Here is a 22,355-nt window from a genome sequence, read left to right on the forward strand (position 1 = left end):
AAATGAATATATTAAATTTGTTTTAAATCTACTAGAATCCTCACGTCATACTCATATATGTATAAAATTTTAACTTGATAATTAAGTACTTTAATAATTTTATATAGTATTGAAAACTATAATGTTGAAGTTATAGTTTATTGAACGACAAAAATTTTTGATTCTAGGACCTGGTGCACGAAAAACTTTTAGGTTATCGAGTTGCTCATCACGGATACCTTTTAACGTCTTGTCAAGGAATTTTTATTTTTTGCATAATTTGTTTTTCTTTGTGATTAAACGGGTCCGATTTTAAGTGAAACGTAGTTCTTCTGATATTTGCTGAGTCAGCATTTTTTTAAATTAGTCTTTTAATTTTTTTTATTTTTTTAACTTTAACCTTTGATTTTAGCAACATATGAAATATTTACTTTTTCTTTTGCACTTTGAGTGGACTAATGTAATTCTGCACTTTTTGTTCTGCACTTTGAGTAAAATGATGAAATATTGCACTTTTTGCACTTTTTGTTTTGAACTTTTTGTTTTGCACTTCCAAAAGTTGAACATCAAAATTTAATTTAATAATGCCACACATTTTTAAAGTCTAGGACTGTTTGTATAGTAGCCATATACAAAGTAGCCTACAAATGTGCATAACTGTGATAACCATTAAAATAATAAAATTGGTTAACATGTGTTATTAAGTTAGTCCAGTTTTATAAGCTAACTCTTATTAAAAATATCTTTAAACACTCTCCTTTTGTAACTACTAAATATTTTAACTGTATACTTATTAATTATTCAAGAGTTAGCTAAATGACTTTAGACTAGTAAAAAACATTTTAAGTATTATTTTAGAACTTAACAGTTATATAATGTTTTCTTTTTAATTTTTAACACTTTATTTACTCTATTTAGCTCTTCTTTGACTTCTTAAATAAGTTCTTCTGTTATTTGATAAATGTTTTTGTTTCAATTTTGGTTTTGATAAATCATGTTTTTGAAGAATTCTAGAAGTTATGATTTCATAGCTTAAGTTTAGAAGTGTACAAATTTTTCTAAAAACAGCTGTGTTTAAATCAAAATCTAAACAATGTCTTTTATTCACTAAAAAAATTAACAAAGTATTATGTAAAATAATCCTAAAAAATTTAAAAATAAGTTTTGTGTAATAAGTATATTAAAATGGTAGTTAAATAATTGATCCTAATCATCTAATTGTTACAAAAAGGAATCATTAAGAACAGTTTTAATAAAATATTCATTAAAAAAATTTGATGGATTTGCTTCATTAAAAAAAATTTCTGCTCACATTTCCCATATCCTACAATATATGAGCAAAAAATAAAATTATTTCTTTTAAAGCATTCAAATAGTCAATGAAAATGTACATTAATTTTTGTGGTGGACTTTAGATAAAATGATTGTGCTAAAAATTAATGTTTCAGTTTTAAAATTTGTTTGTATCATGTAGAAATTTCACATCAGTAGATTAGTTTTTTTATAGTATCATCCATAAAGTCTATAGTAAGATTTTTTATACAACCAAAAACAGTTTCAATTAACTTTTAAGATATATTCAGTTTAAAAAAGTTTTAGATACATACTGTGTGTGGCACTCTTCGGCTAGTATGAACTTTTTTTGAAATCTCATGCTAGTGCTGATTTTTAAGTATCTCATACCAGTTTTTATTTCTTACAATTATTGATTTTTAAAGTTCTTTTGTAATTATTTAGGTATCTTTTTGTATTTAAACTTAACTAGTATTATTTTTATTCGAAAATTTGCTAACCAAAACGTTCTGTTTCTATTTTATTATAAACTCTAACTAGTCTCAGGTAACACAGGCTGACTATTTTGCCTCAAAGATAGGCAATTCTGATTATTATTAACTCAGCTAAATTATAACTACTTCAACTTAGTAGTTAGAATAGTTAAAAGCAAAGTATACATTTGTAAGTTGTTTAAAAAGTAGGAAAAACATCTATCTAACTAACTAATGAATTTTTATTAAGTATTAAGTAAAAAAAAATATTTAATATTTATTTTAATACCTTATTACTAACAAAACAATGTTTTACTCCTATATTTGCTTATAGGAGATCCTCAGTTGTTGTTAACAAATCTGAAAAAAAAAAATGAACAAATAAATGGAAGTAAAATAAAATTAAAAACAAAATATTTAAATAGGCATTTAAGTCAAGAACTTTAAATTGATTAATTTAAAAAAAGTAACAATATTAGTAAAAAATATGTACAATTATGATTCCAAAGATTTATTTAATCCAAAATACTAAAAAAATATTATTTGTTATTTTATGATAGTTAACTTTATAACAGCCTATTTAATATAAAGCACTAAAACATTTATTTGTCACAGCTGGTTAAAAATGATAACAGTCGAAATGGAAGCACCTACTAGGAACAATAAACAAAAATACACTTCTAAATGGAAATCTGTTCCTGAGTTTAAAGGTAAAGTAGTTGATTATTGCTTTACATAAATAAGACTTATCTATTAAATACAGAATATGATTTTACTAATAGACTGGATTATGCCTGATGTTTCTAGTTCATACCACATAAGATGTAGATATTGTAAGAAGAGATTACAAGCGAAATGCTCAAGTCTTAAATACCATGCTAATACTAGCCAACATTTGAAAAAAGTTAATTTTAATTAATCATCCTACCAAAAATTTTGAATAACAATTAAAAACATGTTAAGGGCTTAGGGATGTAGATCACCATTTTTACAATTTAGTCTTATAATATTGAATTTTAAGTACTACAAGTTACAAGTTGCTTTTTACAAATTAAAAAAAATCAAATAACTTTTTGAGATATAGCAGATCAAATTGGACGACAACAATAGGTTCCTTTTGGGAGGGGAAAACTAAAACAGCAAAAAAAGACTACTTCACTAAAAATCCATCTTCTTCTACGTAACGTTTTTGAGATAAATGCCACAAACTTACAGAATATACTCCTTGCAATTTTAAAAAAATTGTGTAGGAAGAGAATTTAAAAAAATAAAAATAAATAATTTGTGACAAAAAAACAAAAAAAAAACTGTTTGTTTTTTGTTTATTTTTTTATAATTTTATTTTTTTAATTTTAAAAACATTCTTTCTGAAAAAGTTTTAAAGATTTTTAAACAACATATCCTGAAAGTTTGAGGTATTTATCTCAAAAAACGTAAGAGAATATAGATTTTTAGTGAAATAGTCTTTTTTTGCTATTTTAGTTTGCCCCTCCCAAAAGGAATCTATTGTTGCCTCCCACTTTGACCTGATATATCTCAAAAATTGTTTTTTATTATTAAAATCAGTAAAAATCATCTTGTAGCTTAAAAACTCAATAAAATAAGATCAAAATGTGAAAAAGTGTTTAACTCCCCTATGCCCTTAATACTTTTATTACAATTTTGTTAGTACTGCTTGATTTTAAAAATAACTAAGTTAATTTTCCTACTGATCTACTATTAGCATGTAGTTTTTATAGATATTCATGATTAAAACTTCAGTAACAGGTTTTATTCATTATTTTTTTCATAAATGGACTAGACTATGCATGCTTGTTTTCTAAAATATTATCATTTTGTATAAACTTTACCTGAACACAGTAAGCTGAAAACGGATTAAAGCGGCCATTGGTTATAATAAAATAATTTTGCTGAAAAAAAATTGTACAAAGTGTTAAACATAGTTTGATTTCTTTGTTTTAAAATTGGTTTTGTTGTTTTTCTGCTTAAAGTATTTAAGAAGTTATGTAAGTTTAAATCCAACTATTTTTTGACTATACAGTTTGAAAACTACTCCGAATTCTTCATAGTTTTGACAAATTTTTTTTGCAGAATGTTAGAGAAAAATTTCTGTAAGACTAATTTAGAGAAACTTTTTTAGCATTTTTCTTAAACTTTGTTGGAATAGTATTGGTAAACACAATAAGTTATTTAAAAACTTAAAATTTTTAACTTAATTTTTTTTATTTGGTATTTTTTCAAGAAAAAAGTGCAAATAGGCATCAGGATGTTGTTTGTATAAACCTAAAATTACTTAATTTCCTAATGATAATTTGTTTTGTAAAATTGTATATAGAATTTTTATCGTATTTGCTAAAACATAAAAATGAAGATATTTTAGCACCAAGCAGTTGAAATACTTATTCTCTTTTAGAAATACTTTGTAATTACCATAAATACATCAATGAAATTTTCAAAAGATTATAAGTTTTAAATTGAGAAAATATACACTTTTTTTCAACTTTTCAAAGAATTCTGACATTTTTTAACACTAAACCAAAGAAAACAAAAAACCTAAAAAAAGGTTTTATATAAAAGCTTCTAAGGTATTTTTTAGCAGTTGATGTTGGCCTTAATTTTGACATAAATTTAAGTTTTTTTCAACTTATTTTTCTCTATTTAAAAAGTAAAAATTTGCTACAATTAAGCTTACATAATTTAATTTAATTCACTGGCCACTAGTGAGATATTTATATAACAATACTTTTATATTTTTTTTTACTGAGAGATTGTTTCTTCCAAAGTATGTTAAAGTCCACAGTTTTCATTTAATAAAAGTGTTTAATATTGAAGAATAATATACTACACGTACATGTTTTGCATATGAAAGCAATTTAAATCTAACTAAATTCTATTCGAACATTTTATAAACATTAAAAGTATTATCAGTAAACATCCAATTATTTCTAGTAATCTATTAAGTTTGATAAAGTGTATTTTGTATTTGTATCAAAGTTGTTTTTTATTTTTTATTTAACTTTTTTATTAAAATATTTGTACAAATTGATTAATTTTTAATGTTTTATACTTGAATAAATTTTATAGCTTTCTATTTTTAATGATATTTTTTGTTTAGTATTAATGTGTTTATTCTAGTTCAACCTATTTAACAAAAAACTTTTTTGACTAAACAGGAATTCATATCACTTGAAGCACATTTTAGTAAAGCCAATCGCAAAAATTTGGTTAAGATTTCGAGAGACTGTTCCAATTTGATAGTTGTTCCAGGAGCACTCATCTCTTTAAGTTAGTTTTTTTCAATATTTCATTTATTCTAAATAACTCATCAGTGTTTGTAATTTATCTATTTATTTATTTTTAGACCATCTTCCCTAATTAAAAAGATACTTTGGTCTTTAAGTTAGTTAAAAAAAAAAGTTTTTTACCTTTAAAATTTTTTTTTTCAACTTAATAAAAGTATGATTCCAATTTTTCCACTTCATAATACTTATATTGTTTTTCTAACTCTTCGTTTTAAAATGTATAATAATATTATATTTAACTACAATGGATTTTCAAATATTTAAAAATTTATTTTTGAGTGATAAACAAGTTTTTGAAATTCTAATTTCTGTAAAAAGTTTCAAATACAAACATATGTAAAACAAAGCTTTTGTAGTAATATTTTAAAAGTTTTAACTAATTTACACAACCTTTTATATGTTCTTAACAAATAATAAGCAAAAAACCTTGAATTTGCTTTATTTTTTTTTTGCAATTAAGAAAAACATTAAATATATCAATTAAACTTAGATATAAATTTACTAAAATGCAAAAAAAAATCAACAAATTTTAAAACTTTTGTATAAAAATTTTTATTTTTATTAGAAAGCTAATCCAAGTTTAAGTAAACATTAGAGATTGAAAATACTCAAAATGCTTTATTTTCTGTTATAATTTGCTCTTGTTTTGTGGCATGTAATACAACTTTCTGATCAAAAGAACTGTAATTTTTATTTTTAGTTAACTTTAATATTACTTCATGAATACTGTATCGGTTGAATTGAAGTTTAATAGATGCTAAAGAATTTTGAAAAAATGTATAGCTTGGTCTTACTCTGTAGATTTTTAACTAAATTATATGTTGTTTATTTAAAATTTTTAACTAATTTTTAAATATAGCTGTTTAAAATTAAGAGCACATTTAATTTTAAAAATATTTAACAAATGTTAAATTTACAATGATAGACAATAAAATGATTTAGATAATTGTTTGAACTAAAAGAAAAAAAATTAAATTGGTTTTATATATGTTTTGTAACTATAAATATATGAATTTTTGTTATATACTAAGTATTTCATTTCCTAATTGTTTGCAATTTTAATTATAATACATTAAAAATAACATACTTCACTCCTAGGGTAACTTGAAGTAATTTGTTCTAAATGTTTTTTCAGGCAAACTTTAAAAAAATATTTTTTTTTAACCTTTTTTATTTTCAATTAGTTCAGTGCATATTTATTATTTTATTATCAACAGTTTTATGTAACAAATTTTGCACTTAATTAAATTTAGTTGTGTTCTAAATGTTCACAAAATGTTGTTCTTGTGTTTTTTGAAGATATAGAACTAATAGTTTCAAAACAACTTAAGTAATTATATAAACTACTTCTTTTTTAATTAAAGTGTGTTCAAAAAAATTTTTTTTTGTATTATTAGATCTTTTAAATTTATTTAGTTTTGAACAAAAAATAAATTTTTGGTTATTATTAATAGTCATGTTTATTAAAAGATCAAACATTTTAAAATTATATACTGTAGCAGTTAACTTTTTTAAGTGATGTATGTTGAAAGATTGAGGGTTTCAATAAAAAATTCCTCCTTGTATGGTTTTTTTTACATTTTGGTGTTATTTTTTAGACAGAAAAATTAATTAAGTGGCTTAAAAATAAAAAACAGTTACTGTTTAAAGCAATTTGTTTTAATTGCTTTGGAGTTTCTTTATGTTTTAAGCCAACTTTACAATCTACAATGTTATTACTGATGTTTTTTCTACTTATTTTTTATTAGTTACGAGTTTATTTAGTTTTAGTCTATTTAAACTATTTTTTACATTAAATGTAAAATTTTACTAACTTAGTATACAAACTTTTTTTAAAATTTTAGAAATAGTAAACAGTTTTTTATTCAGTGTTTCAACTTATGAATTGTTGGTTTTGTTAAAACTTATTTGTCTTGTTGATTTCTGATTTACAAGTTTTTTAGAAATGCTTAAACAAATCAGTTGTATAAACCAAGCTTATGTAACATTTTAAAATATTTTTAAATTCATATTGTTTTTTTATTAAACCTCTATTTTCGTTCAGATGTTTAAAATAATTGAATGTTTAAAACTAAGTTAAATTTTTACCTCGTACCTTGGAAGTTTTGTTTTTAATAGAATATTTTGATATTTAGTAGTTTTGATCTTAAAATGCTTTTTAAGCTGTATCTTTCTATATTTTCTTCATACTAAATTTAAAGTTATTCATAATTTTTTTATCATAAAAGCTTTTATAGAAATGAAATTTTGAAACTACAAATGTAAGCTCTACATTTTATGTGAAAACTACCTTTTAGAAAAAATAGTGTAGAAATTTTTAAAAATCTACTTGATTAGTCTTTTTAATTTCACAGTAGATAATTTGATGTTTTTTGACCTTTTTCTTATTAATTTTTCAAATAAATACCTAAAATAATGACATAAAACATTTAGTTATGAAGCTTAAATAGTATTACCTATTATTTTTATGGTTTAGTTTTAAGGAGTACCAATAGAAGCAATTTAATTCTAATAGCTTTAATCCATTTGTTTTTCATTATTATGATGAACAAAAAAGATTAAAAGACCAGCTTAAAATTTAAAATAAATTCTTCTAGGTGTTTTATATTGTAAAATAAGTTTTACTGTTTATAAGATGTGATTTTTAGTTATGTAAATAGTTTTGCAGGATTTTAGACAGTGAACTATTACAATTTCTGCAATTAATATTTCTGCATTTACTTTGATTTGTTTTTATTATTTGATTTTTTTATATGTTAACTATGATAAAGCTTTAGTTTTTAATACATTTTTTTAGCTAGTTTATTGCAAATTTTTTCAACAAGTTACTTAATATATTTCAAGTATTGGAAAAAATACTTAAATTAGCTACAAAAATTAAACTAGCTACTTTAAGCTAATGAATTTTTTACATCTAAAAGTTTTCTGTATCCTAAAGGTAAATGTACTGAATTTGTATACGTCCAATTATTAGAAAAGATATCTTTTTTTTTTAAGTTTATCCAAAAATTCTGTTCACTGTAGGAATATATACAAACTAAATAAATAAAGATTTTTTTGTTAATAAAATTTATTATAAAACTGATAAATAACCTTTTCATTAAGTACACTTGCTAAATTTCACTTTGTATTCAAAATAAAAGTCTAAAACTATATAAATTTACAGTTCGATAATAAATTAATGTATTTTTTAAAATACTCTACTAATAATAAGAAAAAAAAGCTTTTATCCACTATTATCGTTAAAATTTAAACCAAAATTTATTACAAAAAGGTTACATATTTTGAAGTTACTGTAAATTATAAAAAAATCATTGTCTAAACATTAAGTACCATTTCATTTACATAATTTTAAAAGAATCGTTTTTTTTATAAAAATATAAAAACAATCTTATAATTTGCTTTTTTTCAAAAAAAAGTGTTTATTACTGCTATTTTGAGACTGAATTTACAGAAATATATGATTAAAGTTCTTAATCAAGAAATGATTTCTTTGATTAGAACATTTAGTACATTTAAAAATTTTTTGTTTTGTTTTTCTTTAATTTTATAATGTTTTTATACATTTATTTAAATAAATTAGAAAAAAAAAACTCATAAATAATAATATTCTGAAGCAAATATTAAACTTAAATTCACTTAACTTAAAATTGAAAAAGTTACATACTATGCAATTTTTTTTAATTCTAAATCCAAAATTAAACAGCAGTGCGAACTCAATATTTGCAAATTTAACCGACTGTGCGAACTCAAAAAACTCGAACCTAACTTATAGATTTCTGCATTTGAAAATAATTTTAAGTATGAGCAAAAAACTGTAAGCAACTTTTAAATACCGGAATTTGTACTTTTAGTTTGCAAGAATTATTCTTTTAGTATTTTAGTCTAAAGAAGTTAATTTTAGTAAACTGAAAGTTAATAAGAATAGCACTATAGTATAGTGTTTTATTTGTAGACTAATTCATTTACTGAAATTCAAAGAAAGCCAAACTTAGCTCTTGGGCGATACTTAACGGTTAAAAATTTATATATGTCAATTTTCCTATAGAAGTTGAATGAGGGCAAAAATAGCAGAAAAATTCTGGCAACTATGAATGTAATGTTTAAGTAACTAAGTGCATAACAGTCTCAATAAAAGTATAAGCTTGGAATGACTTTAAAACTTTTTTGCAATTGTTGCCTGTTTTTCATATAGCTTGTCATCAAAAAACACAAAAATATAAGTCTATTGTACTGAACTTTACGGGTTGTAATTACAGCATAACGTTTTAAGTTATTTTTTTAAGTTCATACTTTATTTAATTGTACAAAACTGTATTACTCGTTAATATGCTTACCAATATAATTGTATACACTATCGACACTTAAAATGTTTAAAAGTTAATCGACAATTGTTGTGATCTTTTTACAACTTACAAGTATGTTTTCATTAAAGCAAAAAAGCTTTAAAGTCTGTAATGATTTAAATAAAAAAAAATTTTGAAGTTTAAGTTTGTTAACTTTTTTATTTAGTGTAAAATAAATAAAGTCTGTCAGGTAAAAATAACGAAACTGGTGTTATGTTAAAAAATAATGTTGTAAAAAGACTAAGATAAAATAAGGCGTTTTAAAAGGTGTTAATCTAAAATTTATCTTTTTTGTAAACAAATATTCCCATTTCGAGGTATTTACCAATCGTAATGAAAAATATCATTGTTTTGACCGATATTTTATTGTATTTGATTTTGATCAGTCTTAATACAAAACTTAGTTTTTTTATTGTTTTCCTACGTTATATCTTGTTGTTATGTTGATTTTGAAACTTGACTAAAATATAATTTACCATATACTCAATCTTGATGTTAACATTTAGTTTGTTCTGTTTTAAATTAAAAATTTTAAGTAAAAATCTGTTTTTATTTATTTTTATTTATTTTTTTCATGACAGCTACATTTCTTTTTAGATTTTTTATTTAAGCGCTAACGAGGTCTTTGACCGAACCTTAGTTTGCAAAATAAATTCTTGAAAGAATAAATTTATTATTTCTCCTCTAGTAGTTTAGATCTCTTTATTTGTTTTCTTAAAACTAAAACATATAATATTATTGACCGACTTTAGTTTTCATAACCTAAAATTTTAGCTTTAAATTCTTTATTAGTACTTTTTTTAATCAAACAGTGAAAATAAATATCAATTAATGATAAATTTGGTTCTTAACACTTTTTTTAACAAACATCTCGAAAACTGATAGTTCAAAGATCCTAAAAAACATCGTTAATAGGCTAAAATTTGTAAAAAGAAACATGTTTGTGTAAAAGGTTAAATTTTAGTACACCTAATATTCATATAGTTTTTTTTGAACATGAAACTGTTTTGTTATAACATTATAACTACATTATAACAAATAGTTTTTTTTTTAATGTTTATTTTCAAACACCACTCTATAATTTTTTTTTTTTTAATTATTTTAAACTTTCAGTCTGTGGATCACAAAGTTTTAAGTTTATAATGGTACAAATATACAAATTTGAACGAAGTTTTAAGTATGACACAAGTTAATTAAGATATAAATTAATTGCAGACAAGTTGTCAACTGGTACAATTAAACCTCCTAATGTACGTGTTATATTTTAACGCTATTGACAAAATTGCTTCTCTTTACTTATAGTGATTTCCAAACCGTTTTTGAAATCTTTCAAGTGCTATTTTATCATAAATAAATTCTAGTTATTAAACTATAATCTAAAAATTTAAACATAAAAGTTGAAATTATTGCTTATGGATTTCATACGGCTCGATACAATTTTGAATTTTAATAGGAACACTGAGTAAGAACTTAATAATCACACGTTTCTTATAATTAGTATTAGATTGAGCTTTAATTGAATATAATTTTATAGTTGTTTCTTTTTATAGATTAAAGATTCAAAACATCCAAAACAATCTTAACTTAACAAATACTTTATATTGTCAAAACAATCTTTAATATGCAATTATTAATTCTTGCACTTCATAAGTATGAATTTTTTTAAAGTAGTTCTTTATTGAGAAATTTCAATAGCTGATTAATCGGTTTTAACTTAAATCTGAAAAACGTTAACAAATATAACAAAATGTTGTATATAATTTAAACAATGATTAGTACTTTTGATAAAAATTTAAAGAAGTTATATGCCATGTAAAAATAAAATATTGTTCTACAACTGTTTTTAAAGTTTTTTTTTCAACATTTACAAAAGTTAAACACACTCAATAAATATAAAATCACAAAATAAATTAGTCAAAAGAAATTTCAGATAACGGTGTAAATAATGGAAGTTTAACAACAAAACAATGGATACCAGATATGTGTTGTGGCAATCGACCTTATAATTCACAAATTAGAATGTGCTGTTTTGGAAAAACAATATCGAGAAATATTATGAGATGTTGTCCTGATGGAACAATACTGCCTATAGATACTATTTGGTAATAATTTATTAACGTTTAAATATTAATTTGTGTTTTATGAGCTTTAAAGTTACTAAAAACTAGCTTTAGTGTAATGCTTAAGTTAAACAATTTCTTTTTGTAGTAGGTTTTCAAATAATTGTAGTTGATTTTTTTCAAAACTTTATTTAGAATACTTTTAGGTCAATAAATGTAGAATAACTTAATACAGTGTTTTTGTACAATTATACTTACAAAGTATTTATTAAGAATTAGTATATATTTAATTTAAACTTAGTTTTCAAATATAAAAATTATCCTATACAGCTAAACCACAAACATATTAGTTCAGAATTAAAAAAAAAAACAGTAAAGTATATAAACAGTTGAGTTAAATTTTATCTCTTTAAAACTAGTTCTTTTTTGACTTAATATAAATTAAGATCATAAAACTATCAAAACTAGCAGAAGCAGAGTTATTTATTACAAAAATTATAACTTAATAAGTGTATAACTTTATGTTTAACCAAAATAATTTTATTTTTTAAATCTAAATAGTTTATAAAAAGTTCGAAGTTAATTTTGTTTGTTTTTTTATCTATTTCTTTATAGTTTTTTTATGTAAAATTGGTCTTTAAGTTGTTTACAAATGTCTAATTTTAAAGATCTCATTTAAATTGCAGTTACTTTTTCTCACAATTTTGTTTATAAAAAAGCTTGTAAAATTTGAAATTAACTAAAATAAGACTGTGTGAAATTCTGCGTCGATAAAGTTTTTAACTTTTAAAGTATGTGTGTTTAATTAAAGGCTCAAAGTTACGTTTCTTAAACTTTCTACTCTGGTATTATACTATGATTTTAAAACTATAGTTTAAAACTTTAAATTTCTTTTAACTATGTTATAATGTAATACAAAATTGCTTTGACAAAATTTTGATGTAAGATTAAGTTTTGTCTTTAGACAAAAAATACTTGTTTTAATAAAAAATAACGAAGACATAAAAAAAAAAATTTTAAACGTTGTTAACGATATTCTGTTTTTTTTTTTTCTGTTTTATTAGAAAATTTTAAACTATGAAATATATTAGCATAGTTAAGTCTAAATTTTCTAGAAGCTTAGACTTTTTTATAGTTTATGCAAAATAATATTTTCTAACTTTATTAGAATAAAGGCTTTGAAACATGCACAAAAATCTCAACTATAACAGGTCGTTTAAAAACAATTTATCTTTCAAATTAATTCAAATTAAAAAATTATAAACATAAATTTTAATTAAGCCGTTGTTTTCATTTATGCCGTTTATTTTTGATTATTTTGAGTCTTTTAAATTAATCTTTAAGCCACTGTCATTTTGGTTGAGGAAGCAATTACATGAAATGTCAAATATTGAAAAGTGACAGATCTATTTAGAGAAAGAAATCAAAACATTAATAAAACAAACTAAGACTTTGTCCAACGTTATATTGCTTATTCTGATAATTTATTATTTTATAAATTTTTTCACATGTTAAGCTGCTTGAAAATTTTTGTGGATAAAAATTATTTAACTTCTACTACACAACATTAGCTGTCGTAAAATAAAACATTACTTACTCTAAGAATTTGCAAACAGTTTCAAAATAAACTTCTTAAGAATTTTTAAGGCAACTATGATTTTAACTATTTAAGTTTCAAAATTAAGTTTTCAACAATATATCAGTAGTAGTTTTATCGCTTTACATTGTCGATTTGCCATCCTTTTTGTATAGTTGTATTACAACTCACCGTAACTTTATCTAATTACAAAAAGTAGTACATTTCAGTAGATTGGTTCAGAAGATATGGTACGTAAGTCATACTATTTTTTTTAAGTTGACAATTTAAAGTATACCTTAAAAACAAAAACTTAAGTATACCAACTGTTTATTCCAAAATAAACGTAATTGTTAACTGTTTTACTTTACTTAAAATTGTTATTTCAAATAGAGTAAGCTATTATTCAAAATATCTTAAGTTAAATAGACAATAAGATATACAAGACACACAATTTCAATAAAACTTAATATTTTTCCGCAATTCTCATCAGTAGAGTACAAAGCTAACAGGTAATAAGACTTTACAAACTTATATAGTAACCAAGTAATCAAGTAATTATAAAGTATTCAAGAAAATATTAAAAGATAAAAGCAATTAGTAACAGTTTAAATTATATAAGTTTACTTACGTTATAAATAATCAAATGTAAAACTAAAGATAAACAATTATAAAACAACCCTTATAAAGTATTACGAAAAAAAGAAATGGTGTAGTCAAAATCTTTTTGCTAACATAAAACAGGTTTCCTTAACAAAATACAAATGGCTTCTAATTTAATCAAGTCAAGTTTACTTTACTACAAGCTTTAATAATTTTAAATCTACTTGAATTAAAACTGTTTGCACAAGTTGAATTATTAACCAAATTTTCTGCAATCGATAAACGTTTAAATGCATTCAAAATCTTGACCGTAACAAAGTCTTAGTAACAAACAAATATTTTTTATAATTCAACCTGTACATAAATGTTTTATTTCAATAGTTTAAGTTACTCAATCGGTATTATAATTTATAATCTATTACTGCGACTAATTTGTATCATAAAGTATACAAATACTAAAGTACTGATTTCTAGTTTTATTCTTAGCTTTACATAAAATATCAGTTGCAACTAGTTTATTTTTATTCACTCAAATAAAAAACGGAGAACAATGTTTTAGTTTTAGTTTTTATAATGCAATTTTCCACTTAACTATATAATAAGTCGTTTTCATTAAAAAATTTTAATGCTTCGACTTTTCAGCAACCATACTTAAGACAAACTTTATGTATATAAAAGACTAAAAATGCAAAAAAAATTATAATGTTTTTAATTGCTTGAACATTGAGCAATACTCAAAACAGCTTAAAACAGCAGTTTAAAACAAAAAAAAAACTTATTTTTTTCAGTTTTTGCTTACATCTATAGGTTCTTCTTAAACATTAGTATACTGAATTATTTAGAAGTTCTTTTAAAAGATCTATTTTCATAAAAAATAAACATTTTCTACTCTATTACAGTTAAGTTTAAGAATTTCCAAAAAAAATTAAATTGCTACACAAATAAAACATTATTATTTAACGTTTGAATGTTTAAAAGTCAATATTTTTAAAAATGAAAACTTGTCTAACCAAAGAATAACATAGCTTTATAACCTAATTTTAAATAACTTAACATATTCGAAGTATCTAAATTAAAATTTAATGCCAAAGGTCCAAAAGAATTTAATTAAATTTTAAATATTTTTTTATAATAATAAAAATGTAGTTAAAGATAGTATATTTAATTTTCTGCGCTTTTATGCTTGAAACAAGTCTTAAATCTAGAAAGTCAAGCATAGGTAATTAGTTTTCAAATATTCAATTTAGGCTTATAAGAACATATTTGTTAAAAAATTAGTTTAATTCGATTTGGTTGTCCTTATTCGAATCAAAAATGTTTAACTAGTGTACATAAAGTTTATTTAAAAAGTATTTAAAATTGAAATAAAAGCAAAATAAAAAAATGTGTAGTATGTGTAGTAAATTTACTTAAGCATTATATTTTCTATCAAATCTGAAGAAGTAAATTAATAGAATCTGGTTAAAAATACTCTTACAATTATTTTAAATAAGTAGAAAAATAAGATTAGGTGTCAAATATTGAAAAGCTAAACCATAATTTAGCGAAAAAAAACAAAATTTTTATAACATAAACTTAAACGCTAAACTTAATTATGTAGTAGCAAGTTTAGTTCTACCAATTCAATCTAATTATAGTTTATTTTTGTCACATATTTTAAAATTATTGAAAATTATGTGGTATAAATCACAAGTTTCACCATACTACTTAACTGACTGTTATTGAGTGCTGTAACAATAAGTAAAAAATATTATTATATTTTGGAAACCTAACATTAACGACAAAACAATTCAAAAAAATTGAAGATAAAATTTTTTTAAACGATTATTTCTTTAACGTAAACATAGTTTATAATAACTATCATCAAAAAAATACTTTGTGAGTTAATTTTACTACTTATTGAATATAGATTAAACCAAGCTAAAATGCTTTGCAACTTTTATATTAATCATAAACTAAAAATTAAAAGTTTACACTCAAAGTAACTTAAAATTATTTGTTTGAAAATGAGTTAAAATATCTCAATAAGCTGTAAATGATAAAATTAAAAACACATTTATTGTGTGATTAAATAGCTAGCAAAAGAACATAGTATATGAATATTATAGAAACTGTTTTTACTAGTTAAATTTTTCAAACCTTGACTGTAGAGTTATATATAGTAAAAAAGAATTAACTTTACTTCTAATTATAACCTGAGAAATTTTTTTGTAAATTTACCTTTTCTTAAACGATTCACTTGTAACTAAAATTTTGTTAAATATGTAATAAATCATTTACACTGTTTTATAGTTTTATAAAGCAACGTAAAATTGTTTTAAACAAGTATATACAAAATAAAATCATATATTAACTTGCATATAATAATAAATTTGTAAACAAAAATAAAACTGTTAGGTTTAGAACCAAGTCGTTTGAACGTATTTGAGTTAATTAATATCATATATAGTTTTACAATACTTTTCACAATTTTTTAATACGTAAAAAAGGTTATATAAAATGATTGAGCTACAACTTAAAAATTTTCAAGAGGAAAAGTATATCAAATAAAATTATTAAGCATTTGATCGAAAACAATTTTTTTTTTTAAGTAAAGACACAAGACAAGTTTAAAAGGTAATATTTTGCAATTAAATTCTAATCAATTTCTTTTAAAACAATAATTTTTACTTTTAAAAAAATTTTAAATAAATAAATTTGATAAAAAGTTGAATAAAACACTAAAAATAATTTATTTAAAAAAAATAAAAAAAAAGAATTAACTGGTTTTTTATTTTTACTTGTAGTGTACGTTAAGAGCAATTTTAATAGGTATATCTTATATTAGTTTTAAAATAATGACTTGTTTAAATATATATAACTTTTGCACTAACATTTAAAGTTCTTTTCTTACAATAACTAAATTTATTTATGTGACCATTGTAATTATCAAAAGTCAAATAAAATAAATCGTACAAAATAAAAAGTTATATCAAAGGAAAGTTTATATATAGCGTTATACGTTAAGGATACGACAAAGTTAACATAATGGAAACCGTTGGAATATGTACTTTATTTAGATAGCTACAAACTTTAAGAAAATTTCCGCTGAAAAAGATAACGACATTACGTTTGAAATGAAAACATCAACTAGAAAATTTTAGAATTTATAGTACGTATAGGCTGGAATACTTTTAATTACGATTCATTTTTAACTTATAACATTTTTATAACTTACAGAATGAAAATTTTAATTAGAATATCCGCATAGTTTTAAACTTGAAATAAACAATTTCTAATTTAATTATACTATACTCTTTAAATGTATATTACAAACATTTTTTTTTGTATTCGAAAAGTACTATTAAGTAAACTTTATTTTCTAAAAGGTGTTTTTTTTTTTAAGTTTGTCTGTTGTTTTTAATATTTTTCTGATAGTTTTTATTTTTTATTGTCCTAAGTTTGTTTTTCTAAGACACTGTTTCATTTTTAGACAAAACTAGGTTTGTTTCAAAACTTTTCAAATATTCAGTCCATTTTGTAAAACTGCACAAATTATCTTTGAAATTGAAACTTTTCCAATCTTGCTTTTTACTTTTGTTTTTTAAAAAACCACCTTTATTATCTTTGAAAAACTGCAGTTTCAGTTTCAGATGCTTAAATTCAAGACTTTGAGTGTAATCATTCACATGGAAGCCAGCATTAACTTTTGCTTCAGGATATTCAATAGCCAATGAGCTTTAAATTTTCAAAACATCTGTCATAATTTCGTCAAAATTATTTCTGAAGTGAATAATCAGCTGATGATCGTTTTCAGTTATCATAAAAAGTTTATTTTCCAGTTCAAAAAGCGACGTGAGCTTAGTCAGTTTTTTATGTTTTTCTAAAATTTTCACCAACATTGATTGACGTTTAAAAACGAGACTTTCAACTTTGTTGATTTCGTTTCTTAATTTTACGCTTCTTTTAGCCTGTTTCAAAGATAAATTTATCTAAGCCTTTTAAACGGTGATATTCCATTAAATTTTGTTCAAATCTGTTACTTTTCAAACAAATTTAATTACCGTAAACAATGTTTCTAAGCCACACAACAGGCTTTATTCATTATAAAACAAAAATATGTTTTGGTTTCAAGTTTTTCATGTACAAATACCACGCTTAAAAACTGATAAAACATTTTCTCTGATATTTTAATTTTAAGGTCACGTTTGTAAAGTCTAAACATGAAAACTTAAACATCTGTACAAGTTGTTTTAAGTTTGTTACTTTTGTTAGTTTGTTTTAATAGTAATTATAGATAAATTAATTTCTAGTAGTAAAGTATACAGTTTTAACTACCTAAATGAAAAAATGATAATTTAAGAAAGAGCTTTTTTTTAGATTTCACAATTAACGTATGTTATAAAAATTCATAATAAAGTTTTTATTTCTAACAATAGTGTCTTAATTACATACGTTTGTAGTGAATTTTTACAAAGTAATTTGCCAAACGTAATCTACTGTTAGTTAATCGAGAACTTGCATGTTGTAATTTATTAATTTTAATGCTTACTGTATTTAGACTAAGATTTTTAATTTAATCTCATTAATCATTGTACACCTTCATGACATATAATTAAAACAAAACAACAGAAAGTTTCAATTGTAGGTTAATATTGATATATATGACTTGATAATTTAAAACTATTATAAATATTTATTTTTAGAAGAAGCAACATTTTGAAAAATCTTAAATAAAAGAAATTAATTAAAATTAACTAAATTGATTTTAATGTTTAGGTTTAGCGTGTTAAATCTTGTATAACTTTTAAAAAGAGAAAAATAGTTTTGAGTGTAAATACACATATAAACAAACTACTAATTACTTGAAAATTGAAAATATGTTTCCATGGTTCAAATAAAGCTTAATTTTTTTTTAGTTTTTTTTATACCACTAAGTGTTTTAATCTAAACTCTAAAGGAAACGTAGACGTCAAAGCGTTTTAAATTACTTTAATTATTATTTAGGTTGACACAAAAAAATAACGATATATTAGCAGGAATTTTTTTCATTAACTAAGAACTGGTAATACTAAGAAAAAACTTTTATTAAATTTAAGTTTAATTAGTAAACAGTTTATATTATTTCTTAATAAAATTTAACGTAGACATAAGCACTATCCGAAGGATTTTAGTTTAACTTTTTAAACTAGAAAATACATACTTTTAGTTTTTATTTGTTTATGATTTTGTTATAATGCTATGTTTCATGTTACTCAAAAATCAATGATACTAGAAAATAAACATTTCATTAAGTAAAATGTTATTAAAAGCTTTACAAATTTTTATTAATTCAATCCATTTTAATATGCTTTGAAAAAAATTAGATCTGTATTTTTTTTTCTTTTGATATTTAATCTAAATTATGTTGTGGAAAACGTTAGTTGAAAATATGTAAGTAGTTGAATAAAACAGTCATTGCTGTTAAAAAAAAAAGTTTTTAAATATTCTCATATAAGTAATAAAAGCTTACAATAAACAATATTACAATCTCATATGTTTTGTACATGATTATTAACAACCTTTCTGAGAACAACTTTCAGCTGTGATATTTGAGGTATTTGTGATTTTACAGACAGATTATGCTCGTTTTCCATGTTAACTTTATTTTCGTTTGCATACTTGAAATTAATCTGTTTATTTTGTTAATAGATTCACATGATAAGTTGTTCAACTCTAATATAACCACACATGTTTTATAAGAAAATTGTTTACCTAAAATAATCTTAAAAGTTTCTTAAGACTGCTTTAAAAATCAAAGCTTTTAACGATAATAAAAACATCTTAAAAATTTTCATTTTTAATCAAGGTAATACTCTAACCATTTTTATAACATTTTGAGCTTCTGTTGAATCATCAATGTCAATATTTATTTTTCTAACAAAAGTTTCGTAAAGTTGCTGTGCTTGGGAATCCAATGTTTTTATTTCTTCTTGTAAATTAATTATGTGCCTTAAAAATATAATATTTATTATATCCAGCAATAAAAAATATTTTTTTACCTAATTTTAAAAAATACAGTCTAAGTCTAAAATTCAAATACTGCTCATTTAATTTTATCTCCAAATATTCGTTAAATATTTTATTTTTCAATTAATGCTTTACATATAATAATTCCAATTAACTAACGACATACTAAAGTATAGATGAATGTAGTTTGGGATGTATTAAGAATTAAACTTATTACAAAAGTTAAGCGCACATGTACTAGTTGTAATTTAAAATAAGATAAAATCGTGCTCTTTTTTGACTATGAGTAAGTTACAAGTGAAATTTTATAGCTTTAAAAATATCAGTGAGTGTTTAATTAAGACTATAAACAGGAATGCTACCTCATTAAAAAAAAAGAAATACAGTAGATAACTTTATAAAATAAAATTTGAACTTAAAAAAAATAACTTATTTATTTTAAGTTAATCATATTAAATTAAATTAAAGTCTAGAAGTCAACTTAGGTTCGTTAAGAAAAACAAATATATTTTCAAACAATTTCGATTGGGCAAACTGATTAAAATAGTTATATGCTTTAACTTTAGTTTTCTTTAGAATTAGTTGTAGAGCTTTAAAATATGTATTGTTTAATTAGAAAAAACATTATTTATTATAACAAAAAGGTTATATAACATTGTAAAAATAAAGTAAAATTTAAGCATAAAACTATCTTAATCAGTATACTTAACCGAAATTATTTACAAATATCTTTGTGCTCATTAACAAACCTAAATTGAATTATAGACAAGCAATTAAATTTAAAATGATTAACTTAAAGTTAAAACTTTACTCATATTACTAATATTGCGTATCATTACAGTCAACATAACAGTGTCGCTAACTTAAAAACGTAATACCTATAAAACACAAAACTAGTATTATTTATAAGAAAAATAAGCATTATAAGTTTTGAAAATTTGTCAAATTTGAACCAACATTTTAGTTTGTGTTATCAGAGTTTTGATTTCTTTCACTAAATTTATCTGTCGCTTTTCAATATTTGACATTTCATCTAATTGCTTTCTCACCCAAGTTGACTGTGGATGACAGCGACTGTAAAATTTAATAATAAACTTTTATTTTATGGTGTAGAGAAGTACAAGTATGAACAAAGGAAAGTACAGTAATTCTAAAATAAATTATGTAAAAATCAATTTTCAAGAAAGCAAATACTTTAACAACTGTATATCTTTTAAGCTACTAAACACAAGTTTAGAAGCTTAGTTTTTAAAATAGAAGCATACTTAAAATTACAAAAACTTTAATAGTTTTGAATTTCTCCGAAACTTAAACCTAAGTATTCTAAATTACTTGCCTTTGGACATTTACATTTATTTTGACAAAATAGTGCACTCAAACAGACTTCAATTATCTTATGTTTAAAAGATAAAAACTTAAGATAATGTTAATTTAAATGTTTGTCAAAACTGCAAAATTTTACTCTTTAAATATTATTTACTAAAACAAGCATGTTTATTTAAATAAAAGGCTTTTTACATTTTACTTTTAAAATTATAAAAATATTATATATAAACAAGATATAAAGTATATTTATAAAATCTAAGTAATTTATTTTAAAATGTAACGTAATACAATTAACTATAAAACTTTTAAAACTATATTTTTGTTTTCCGAAAATGTCAATTAATACGATTAAAAGTGTATTTTTTACTAAGATTAAATTTAAATGTTTATCATAAATAAACCAAATGTAAGAGATAAATGTGATTCAAAGTAAACTTCCTACTTAGTAAATTAAACAAACTGCTTTCATAGTATAAACTGTCGAATCAATTTACACAAATTCCGTTCAACTAGTTTTATATTTCACAAATTGTTTTATTAACAAACTTGGTAAAAAATGTCTGCATTGAAAACGAGGTTACAACTTCTTTTTTTAATAAAGTATAGTTATGTACAAAATAAGTGAGGTTTTATTTATACTTAAGCCATTGCATACGGTTCAAAAATAGTACAATTGCAACTTTTATTAGAACTTAAACAAATTGGTCACCAAATAGTATCTATAGGCATTATTGTTCCATCAGGACAACATCTCATAATATTTCTTGATATTGTTTTTCCAAAACAACACATTCTAATTTGTGAATTATAAGGTCGATTTCCACAACACATATCGGTATCCATTGTTTTGTTGTTAAACTTCCATTATTCTCACCTTTATCTGAAATTATTTTTGATGTTTTAATGATGAATACTTATTGCTAGAATATTTAAGTCATTGCAAAACTCATACTTTTTCAGAAAATTTGAATTTAGTCATTTAAGATAATTATGACTTTGTAACCTTTAATTAACTTTAAATTTAGATAATTATTAAAACTTTTAATTTTTAAGGCTTTTGATTAAAAGGAGGCTTTTGATTAAAAGTTTAATAAAACTAACAAACAAAACAAAAAGTGTATTATAATAGCGCAGAGTTTACAGCAATAAATAACAAAAATGTTCATTTGGTACAAAACTTTGAAAAAAATCATTTTCCTGCCACAAAAAAAAGGTTAAAAAATTCTAAATTGTTTATCGATTCATAGTTTATAGTCAATAGTTGGTTAATTTTAAGTACTTTAAGGTAAAAAGCTATAAAAATACAAATTTAAGCTATAGTTTTTTATTTAGTATAAAAATCAAGATTTTAATAAGTGAATTAAATTATCATTTATAAAGCATGGATCGCATATTTGTTTTGCAGACAG

At 22.2% G+C, this 22,355-nt stretch overlaps 1 protein-coding gene across 1 annotated transcript in view; it reads right to left on the reverse strand.

Annotated features, from left to right (window-relative positions):
- Positions 1-22,355, reverse strand: part of LOC145849865 (uncharacterized) — a 69,078-nt gene that overhangs the window by 19,521 nt on the left and 27,202 nt on the right. Inside the window, exons 4-5 of the mRNA XM_082954954.1 lie at positions 20,578-20,694; positions 19,473-19,602 (exon numbers count right to left, since the gene is read on the reverse strand). Coding sequence (XP_082811080.1) covers positions 19,473-19,602; positions 20,578-20,694 — 247 coding nt within the window. The remainder of the gene's footprint in view (positions 1-19,472; positions 19,603-20,577; positions 20,695-22,355) is intronic.

The sequence above is a fragment of the Thalia democratica genome, chromosome 2, assembly GCF_965202585.1.
Source record: "Thalia democratica chromosome 2, ktThaDemo2.hap1.1, whole genome shotgun sequence".
Taxonomy (NCBI): domain Eukaryota; kingdom Metazoa; phylum Chordata; class Thaliacea; order Salpida; family Salpidae; genus Thalia; species Thalia democratica.